Source organism: Cololabis saira, chromosome 16, assembly GCF_033807715.1.
Source record: "Cololabis saira isolate AMF1-May2022 chromosome 16, fColSai1.1, whole genome shotgun sequence".
Lineage (NCBI taxonomy): Eukaryota > Metazoa > Chordata > Actinopteri > Beloniformes > Belonidae > Cololabis > Cololabis saira.
In genome coordinates, this window is record NC_084602.1 from 19,949,245 (window position 1) to 19,959,093 (window position 9,849).

General features: G+C 38.7%; 1 protein-coding gene across 2 annotated transcripts; it reads right to left on the reverse strand.

Moving 5' to 3' along the window:
- Positions 1 to 8,130: 8,130 nt before the first annotated feature.
- On the reverse strand, positions 8,131 to 9,841 carry atp5if1b (ATP synthase inhibitory factor subunit 1b). Of its 2 annotated transcripts, none has more exons than XM_061743265.1 (3): positions 9,700 to 9,841; positions 8,958 to 9,070; positions 8,131 to 8,846 (listed from the first exon to the last, which is right to left on the reverse strand). In XM_061743265.1, exons 1-3 carry the CDS (start codon positions 9,775 to 9,777, stop codon positions 8,705 to 8,707), a joined length of 333 nt encoding a protein of 110 aa, XP_061599249.1. In that variant the 5' UTR covers positions 9,778 to 9,841; the 3' UTR covers positions 8,131 to 8,704. The 2 variants fall into 2 exon arrangements, with proteins under 2 accessions (XP_061599249.1, XP_061599250.1); XM_061743266.1 differs by having other exon boundaries at positions 8,136 to 8,846; positions 9,709 to 9,841.
- Positions 9,842 to 9,849: the final 8 nt, after the last annotated feature.

A 9,849-nucleotide genomic window follows, 5' to 3' on the forward strand; every position in this document is an offset into this window, starting at 1 on the left:
ATGTGTCTCACTGTTTCTCTGCCTCCACCAAGGCCATAGGTTTGGTCTCAACATTGGTAGGGATGATATAACAGCATAACCTGCATGTACACTTTTTGCTGGGGACGGGACATTAATAAAACCAAACAGATTGGGTGAACGGGGGTCAGGGCTACATTTGTCTCAAATATGAACCTAATTAATTGATAGTCTAAATGATCAATGCAAAATAAATCTGTATTGACTTATACTAACTTTCATGTGTATTGGTTCACCTGATACACTGTTCGATTCAAACTTTTGTTTTCAAAAACTACTAAAGAAACATTTTGAAAACTTCCAGAATATTCCAGGATTTTATTAGCAATTTAAATTGCAATATTTGAACATAACTTAAATTATATTAACATACACAATAAATGTATTAAGTGTACTTATTCATAATCACATAACTGTCCAGAATGCAAAAACTAAACATTTGTCTTAAGACCACTCAACATTGTCTGTCTAAATAAATAAATAAAATATAACTGAAAAAAAACAAAAATAAATAAAAATGGAACCTTCCTTCAGGTTAAACACTACTGCTTTTGTCCACAAGCACAGCCAAACTCAACAAAAAATGAACATTCAGCAAGTGAAAAGGGGTAAATGTAAGTCTGAACATAATGAAAATAATTCACTTAATAACTGTAGGGTCAATTCTATCCTTACAACATTTGGGAAGACAATCTAAATTACCTATATATCTGAACTCATTATATAATGCAAATAAGGTTGCTTAAAAGTTGGTGGGGACAATTTGAGCCTCCTGAAAAGTTGGTAGTGTTATGTCCCTACCGTCCCTATGCAAACCTACGCCCTTGGCCTCCACACTCACATTTACCATCCGGGTGTTTCCCAATCAGAGCCAGCCCACTCCTCAATGCCCAAGCCTCAACCTGGAAATAACAACTGAATCTTTCCTTTTACAGTTAAAAGTGCATTTTCCTTTTTCCACTGAGCTCTGTATTGCAAAATAAGACCTCCCTTTCTTTTCAGTTCCCCATGCCCTCTGCCACATTTCTTTTGTTGACTTATTTATGATTTCAGTGTATTCTGACAATCCATACTGTAAAGTGATTTCTATACTTTCCCCCTGTACTGCCTTTTTTGCTAATTCATCTGCCACCTCATTACCCTCCACTCCCATATGCGCTGGGACCCAAAGAAAACCCACCTCACACCCTGCTCTGGTGAATCCTGTACAAACTCTGGAAGATTTCTGACAGGAAGTCAGGTCTAGACTTGGATTTGGTTTCTTTTATTGTTGTTAATACTGCTGCTGAATCACTGCATATAATTGATTGCCCTTGTTTGTTATCCTCAACCCACCTAAGTGCCCATAATACTGCCATCATTTCTGCTGTGAATACTGACTTGTGATCTGAAATCCTACATCCCCTTTTAAATCTTAATTCAGGTATGAAAACACCAAATGCCACTTTCCCATCCCATCAGTGTATATTTGTAAGTAATCTCCCCATTCTTGTTGCAGGCGACTATTAACTTCCTTTATTATATCCCCTGATATCTTTTTCTTGCCTTCATTCAGTATTTGGGTCAAAGACGTGACGCTTACTTTTTCTGTCCGATGGAACTTTTTACCTAATAATAAACATAAAAATGAATAAAAAATATAACATGTATGTCTAATACGTTCCTTCTACATGTGTCCACTCTTATTTTATTTAAACATGTTGGTTATTGGTCATTTCCTGCCATCTGAAGTGTGAAAACATCATGTGGGGTGACCGTCCGGCCTTGACTTCTGTTTGGACAACTGGTTTTAAATCACATTAAAACAATTTAAAAATAATGCTTGCCCTATTGGGCATACTTTCAAACTTGTTTTAGATTTATTGACAAAGTTATGGAACATTTGTACACACATTTCAATCATAATACACAAACTAATCTTGTCCGAATAGGTTCATTGTCTGAATTATCATCTGGGGTGACCATGAAAAAAATACAATTGAGGGACTTTTATATTGACAATCATCTCAAAGAGGATGTTGCATCAGCCAGTTACTCCATGAGGGTCCCAGAGAGACAACCTGCAGGTCAGTAGTCTCTCTCTCCTTTACAAATAAATCCTCTTTCTAACTGCTGCAGTGTATACGTCACATTTTGATATCATGTGGGGTGACCACCCTAAAACTGTAAATAATTAGTTTTATTTGCAAATCTATATTTTGAAGGTAAATTTGTTAGTGATATGTGGTGAGAAGTAGCTAGCTTAGATCATATAGCTAACTGTTAGCCTGTTATATTTGATTAAACTTGAAAGCATCATGTGGGGTGACCACCTGTCATGTGGGGTAACCAACAAATGGCAATTCTGTATCAAATTCAAAATTGAATGTCTATCAGTTTTGGTTCAAATATAAATTATTGGTATAGCATGCATAAGTGGATACACCTTGTACACATTTTAAATCAGTTTTATGAATTTTAGAGTAAGTAAGAGGGTGACACTGCCATTATGGATAGAATGTATTTAAAAATGGTTTTCAAAAAATTAAAGGAAACATGTGTCTTTCTTTTTTTGAACAGTTAATTTAATTACTGATGCTTATTAAAATATACATTTTGTTATGGAAATCTATTAATTTTGAGATAAATGGTCGCCCCAAATGACGGTTTAAAGGTTTAAAAACACTAAAATACCTTTGTTTGAAGTTTTCACATACATGTATGTGTACATTACATTTCAAATGTTTGGAAAATGGCCAAAAATATCTTTATTTCAAGTATTTTAAAAATGGGCTACTCAAAGGCCTTATACGTCTTTGACCCATTTGCAAGTCAACCTCGGGATCCGGAATCAACCATGGTGATACAACTGACCAGCATATTGGAGGGCACACATCAAGACAGGCAACACCAATTTCCTCCATAATAGATCTTAATGTTTCTCCAAAGTTTGTTTTAACCTTTCTCGCTGTTCCATAAATTCCCAATGATGGTTCAGCAATCTTTTTGTAGGAAATTTTTCATTCTGCCCTTTTACTTTCATTAAATACTTCAAACCAAGTTTTTGTCTCCTGATACATAATGGCATCTCTCCCATTTCTATTAAAAATGCAGGTACTGGAGTTGTCCGAAATGCCCCACTACAAACCCTAAGGGCTTTTGCTTGCACTATATCAAGTTTATTGACCACTGTAGGGGCGAATCATCGCTCTGTATATCATTAGTAGCGATTCTCTATCAGCCCCCCAGTCAGATCCTGCCACACACCTTATAGAACATTTATTATTTTCTCACACTTCAAAGAAATCTTCTCAATATGAGTTTTCCAAGTCAGTCTTTCATCCAGCCACATTCCAAGGAACTTGAAGCTTTTTACTTTTTCAATAGTCTGGTTGTATATTTGCAGATGTTGTATTGGCAATTTCTTTTTGTATCCAAATACCATATATTTAGTTTTATCTATAGATATCTTAAAGCCCCAATCATTGGCCCACTCAATCACTTTCTCCAGAGCTCCTTGAATTTGACTGAAAACATAAGAGAGGTTCCTCCCTCGCTTCCAGATGGCCCAATCATCCGCAAATAACGAACCACCAAACCCTTTTCCCACTCTACTAAACATGCCATTGACTAAGATGTTAAAAAGGACAGGATTAATCACACTTCCTTGAGGGGTTCCATTCTCCACCTCAAGTTCCTCAGATAACTCACTCCCAACCCTCACCTGAATTGACCTATCACATAGAAAATTCTTGATCCAATTAAACATCCTTCCTCTGATTCCAGCATCATAAAGTGCAATTTGTACCTCCTCCTTCCACAGCATATCGTATGCTTTTTCAATATCCAGGAATACTGCCACTACTGCCTCCTTATTTGCAATGGCTTTCTTTACGTCAATATCTAAACTTGTTGAGCGTCCCTGCCTAAATCCACTCTGAAATGACACAAAGTAATTGCTTTTTTCCAGCTTCTCCACAAGTCTATCTGTTATCATGCGTTCCATAATTTTGCATAGCACAGAGGTTAGGGCAATGGGTCTGTAAGAACTGGGCTTGGCTGCTTTCCAGGTTTCACAATTGGAATTATTACAGCGTGTTTCCATTCTATAGGAAGACACCCACTTCCCCACACGTTATTAATTATGGCGAGCACTTCCTCCAACATTAATATCCAGCATGTCTAAATAATTGGTACCCCAATCCATCCCTACCTGCTGTTGTGTCTTTCCCCTGATTTATGGCTCTTTTTAACTCTTCTAATGAGAAAAACACATTAATAGCATCAGAATTATCACAGTTAATTTGAAGTTTATTCTGTTGTTTTCCTAATATTTCACATCTCCTTCTCCTGTTTTCTTCACTTACATTGTTAGAACTATGTTTAACCAACATATTTGCTTTTTCTTTATTATTTACAGCCTCAACACCACTATCACATTGAAGGACAGGGATTGCGGTCTGCTGAAATACTCCTGTCATTCTACGAACTACGTTCCATATCTTTTTTACAGGCGTATCTAGTTGACCACAAAAGTTCCTACAACTTTGCTTCTTTGCTTCCTTGATGACACGTCTAGCCTTACCTCTAAGTCTCTTATACTCGATAGCATAGCTCTCCAGTGGATGTTTTTTTAACCTTTTATAAGCTCTATTTCTGGCTCGCACAGCTAGGTTACATTCCTCATTCCACCATGGAACCATTGCCCCTCTTTTAGAGGATTTTTTTTCTTGGGGATAGCCTTAGCTGCAGCTGACCACATAACCTTGGTTAATGAGGAATTACACTCATCTACTCCATTCTCTATTGATGACAGATCCAAATTCACATTTTCCTCAAACGTTATCCAAATTGCCCTTTTATAATTAAGCCTCAGGGAGATATTGATTGGCTCCTCAATTAAGCACCTACCAAATTTACTAATTATTGGCACATCATCACTACCCACTGTATTATGGACCATTGTCTCCCACCTACTAACTGAAGCCAATTCTGGTGATGCAATTGTTATATCAATGGAGGATGACACTGCCCGACTTGTTCTAAACCATGTTGGTTGACCATCATTTAGTACAACTAGATTATTTTTATCTATGTAGTCTTCTACTATTTTACCATTTCTGTCCCTCTTCTTGCTTCCCCATAGCTCATTATGTGCATTGAAATCTCCAACCCACACTACTGGTGCACTAATTCTATCCACAATTTCCTGAAAGTGTCTCTCTTCTAGATTTATGCAAGGGTTGTACAAGTTGATAATAGTGATTTTACCTTGATCAGTCCACACTTCTATTACAACACACTCTAACACTGTTTTGATTACTAATCTTCTATACTGTATACCATTTCTGATAAAGGTTGCACACCCCCCTCCTGATACAATCTCTCTGTCTTTCCTTTCACATTTATACCCTGGAATTACAAAATGTAATCCTGGTTTTAACCAAGTTTCCTCAATGCAAATAATGTCTGGTTTTACATCCAGATCACCTACAAAGTGTTTAAATTCTTGCCCATTTGCAATTAGTCTCCTAGCATTCCATTGCATAATGTAAAACATTCCTATCTATCTCTCTAACCACTCGGGGGAGCTTATTAATACGTTTGATGGATTGTGGAATGAAGGAGTTCATCAGCTCATACTCAGGGTTCAGCACATGGGATGGGTCAGACAGTATCTTATTGGCCTGCTGAATGGTGGACTGTTCAAAGATTTCTCGGAGGGTCATGTGGGGGGGGGCATTCCCATGATCTTCCCTGCTGTTTTGACCAGGCTAACTATCTGGGATTTTGATTTGACCATTAGGTTCCCAAACCAACTGGTGATGCCATAGCGTACGGTACGATGGACTCTATCGTCGCTCTATAAAAAATCAGCATGATGTTTTTGCAGACCCCAAACACTCTTAGCCTACATAAAAAATGGAGGCGCTGGTGGATCCTAACACAAACATTTGTCACATGCGTGCTCCAACTAAGATCCTTATCAATATGGATGCCTAGGTATTTATAGGACGTGACCTGCTTGATGTTATGGCCATGTATGATAGTTGTGCTGTGATCCCCAATTGACTTTGGGTCCACCACAATCTCCTCGGTTTTCTTAATATTGATCTGGAGCTGGTTTTCATCACACCAACCCACAAACCTGTCCACTCCAGCTGTATGCCTGCTGATGTCGGAGCTGCTTGTGAGTAAGGATGACAGTATCATCAGAGAATTTGACCACATACTGGTCGGGTTGGGAGCTGACACAGTCATTTGTGTACAGAGTAAACAGAAAGGAGGAACTGACAGATCCCTGGGGGGCCCCGGTACTGCTTACTGTTGTATCTGAAAGTGCAGAGTTAAATCTCACCTGTTGCGGCCTGTCTGATAGAAATGAGAAATACCACTTAATTAAAAAGGGATTTGCGTTCAACTTAACTAATTTTCTAAGAAGGCTGTCTGGATGGATTGTGTTAAAAGCAGAGCTAAAATCAATGAAGAGCAGTCTGGCATATGCAGTTGGACTCTCAAGATGCTTCAAAATAAAGTGCAATAAAGTAGAGGCCGCATCACTGGTGCTGCGGTCTCTAGTATACGCAAACTGAAACTGATCTAGAGATGGATCTATAGATGGCTCCCTCCAGAGCTCCTCTGTTACGATCCTCTCTAGGGACTTGACTACATTTGAGGTTAGGGCCACTGGCCTGTAGTCATTATTCTCTAGGGGGTGGGCTTTTTTGGGGACTGGGATTATGATCGACTTTTTCCAGAGCTCTGGCAGTGTGTATCCATAAAGAGCTGGAAAAGATGATGCCAGGCTGGTGTGAGCTCCTCAGCACAGGATTTTAAAAGAAAAGCAGAAATGCCGTCTGGTCCTGTCGCTTTATCAGTGTGTATGGTTTTAAAAACCTTGGTCACAGAGTCTTGGTCTATTACCATTCTGTCATCACACCCATTAAAAGTTATTGTATTTAAAATATCACTGCATTCTTTAGAAGTATCTGTCTCAAAGCGCATAAAGAAGTCATTCAGTTCATTTGCCCTCACGCTTTCGTTGTGGGCTTCTTTTTGGGGTTCATGTTGGTCATCTTGCGAATTGAGTCCCACAGACTCCTAGTGTTCGAGTTGGACAGGTCCTGCCATGCTCGCTCCTGATGCTGCTTCCGAGCTGCACTCATTTGCTGATTAAGCTCTTTCTGTGCAGCCCTCACCACTGCAGTGACGCCTGATCTAGAGGCTATCTTCTTCCGGCGGATACAGTCCTTGATTTCTTTTGTGATGTATGGTTTATCGTTGGGATATTGTTTAACAGACTTCTTATAATTGAATCCACACAAAAGGAGATGTAAGTTACTGATTCTGTGGCTGTGTTGATGTCTGCCCCCTGAAAGAAGACGTCCCAATCTGTGCAAAGGAAGCAAGCTTTCAGCTCCTCCATTGCATCGTTGGACCACACGTTCACAGTTTTTGTTACTGGTTTGCTGGACATGAACACTGACCGATATGTGGGGAGCAGATGGACAGAGTTATGGTCAGAGTTGCCGAGGGGGGGCTTAGCTCCGGCAGTGTATGCCTCCTTGATGTTGCCATAGAACTTGTCCAGAATGTTATTGTTCCTTTATTGGTTCGTTTGTACACTGTCATTTAATTAACCATAAATTACTACATGAGCTATCAATGCAGAGCACTGGCTCAAATGTTTAGGCCTTAAAGACTGGCATAACATGACGCACAACTAAAAACTTAATCCATTTAAATCCAGAGTAACATAATATCATCAGTATTAGCTCTGTTTGTCAAGTGTTAAATAATTTTCACCATGCGTTGTTCTCTTCACGTAATGTTTTATGGGGTGTTTTAAAAGATGTAAGGTTTACCATTAATCATGATTAATCAATTCACCTAAACTTGTTTTTAATAAATTATGAATTGCTTGAAGTCCTCCACATCAAAGGCGTTCCGTTTTGGGTAATTGCCTTATCCCTGGTGTACAAAGATGTCTTTCAATCTTTATAATGACTAAAAAAAAAAAAAAAAAAAAAAAATCTATGGATGATAAATTCAAAACGTCATTTTATTTTTAGATAAACAATAAAAAAATAAATAAAAAAAAACAACCAAAAGCAGTTAAGATCATTAATTTCTGAAATACAGCCTCCCTGGGATGCTCTTTAAAAAAACATTTATATTTTCAACAACCTATTACAGTTAACTTAATTAAATGTTAGAGGTTTAAGTGTTTTCTCCCTCTCTTTTTTGCATTACACTCCTTCAGTCTTTCACTCTGTGTCCTGACCTTTTTAAAATTTGTTGGTGGGATCACAGGTAAAATAACATCTGACTAATGTTTTTTAAATTAAAAACACATTTGCAAAATGTTACATAATTTGGAACTAGCAATTGTATTTACAGTGCGATGTATTTATTTAGTTACACATTACAAAACAAAAACCATCTTCCATATTATATTTGAGCTATATTTGGGCATGTTACTGCTGTCATTTGACAGCAAATAAAAAGCAAACTAAATAAATGTTCATCCATCACAGAACACCATAAAACCATTTTTTTAATAATGAACAATTTTAATACGGTATCTTCTACACATTCAAGGCCTGTGTGGTAACGCAGTCTATGCAGCAATCTGAGGGAACGATTGATTACAGGCATGCGGGACGTTAGAAGTATTCAACTTCTTTTCTTTTTGTAAGGTTTCAACTCAGTCATCATGCTTCAGCTTCCTGATCTTTCCCTTGTGGCGATCAATCTCGCGCTGGAGACGTTCAATCTCTTTCTTGTGGTGATCGATTTCCTCCTCATGGTGTTGCTTCAATGCAGCAAGCTGCTCCTTCTCCTTTCGCCTTATATGTACACAGAATCAAGTAAATGCATGAAGGAAACAGGAGAAAGTTAATATAAAGTTAAGTATTGCTGGAACTTGATGGGCAAAACAATAAAAGAGTATGACATACTTGAAGTAGAGCTCCTCCTCAGCAGCCTGCTTCTTCCCCATGGCTCCGCCAGCCTCCCTGATGGATCCACCACCTCCTCCACCCTTGCCTGCACCTTTACCTAGTTCACCCAGCTGAAACAGGGCGGGGCAGCAGGTCAAAGAGAAAAGGAAAAGTCTAGTTGAATCTGTTCAGGTCCTGCTAGCTAGGGAGAGTCAGGGTCAGCCCATAGCAGAAATATGAAGACTGGCTGAAGGTCAAGACAAGAGGAGTAGAAAGTTCTCATTTGTTTTACATGTCATAATTAAGTGTTGGAAACAAAGCAAAACTAATGTGTGTAAAGGCGATGTAAAAAAGACGTCTGGAGGCGCAACTATTCAAATAAATCATATGTTTTAAATAGAAAAAAGGTAGTTTATCAGATCCTGACTACATAAAATATTTGAGAGAGACTTGATCATTAAGAAATTGATTAAAATTTGAAGTATCCTTCTGCTGAATCACCGCAAACTAACGTGAGTCACGTATCACAAAAGGTAAAACTACCTGCTGTACACAAGCTACATCATGAATGGGTGGCCTTAGAACATTGGAGTAAAAATGAAGTGCATAAAGGCGGATTTATGGTACCGCGTTACACCGACGCAGAGCCTACGCCGTAGGGTACGGCGTAAGGTACGCGTCGTTTTAACGCGGACCATAATTCAGGCTTAAAATACCGGCCAGGTGCATCCACATGCTAATTGAGAAGTGTTTTCTGTACCTGTCTTACCTGGTCGGATGACATTCTTAGCTGAGAGGTGAGAAAACTCCTGATGTTAGGCCTCAAGAACCTCGCCATGTTTGAGTCTGAGCGTTCACACCAAAACAACAGTGAGCTCGTCCTTCACTAAAACACTAGACCGGACCGAAC

Excerpts from the sequence above, each read along its gene's own strand:
- atp5if1b (XM_061743265.1), bottom strand. The coding sequence starts at position 9,777 with ATGGCGAGGTTCTTGAGGCCTAACATCAGGAGTTTTCTCACCTCTCAG. Across the intron at positions 9,071-9,699 it reads CATCCGACCAGGTAAGACAG|CTGGGTGAACTAGGTAAAGG; the intron begins GTACAGAAAACA and ends GCCCTGTTTCAG. Across the intron at positions 8,847-8,957 it reads GAGGAGGAGCTCTACTTCAA|GCGAAAGGAGAAGGAGCAGC; the intron begins GTATGTCATACT and ends TGTACATATAAG.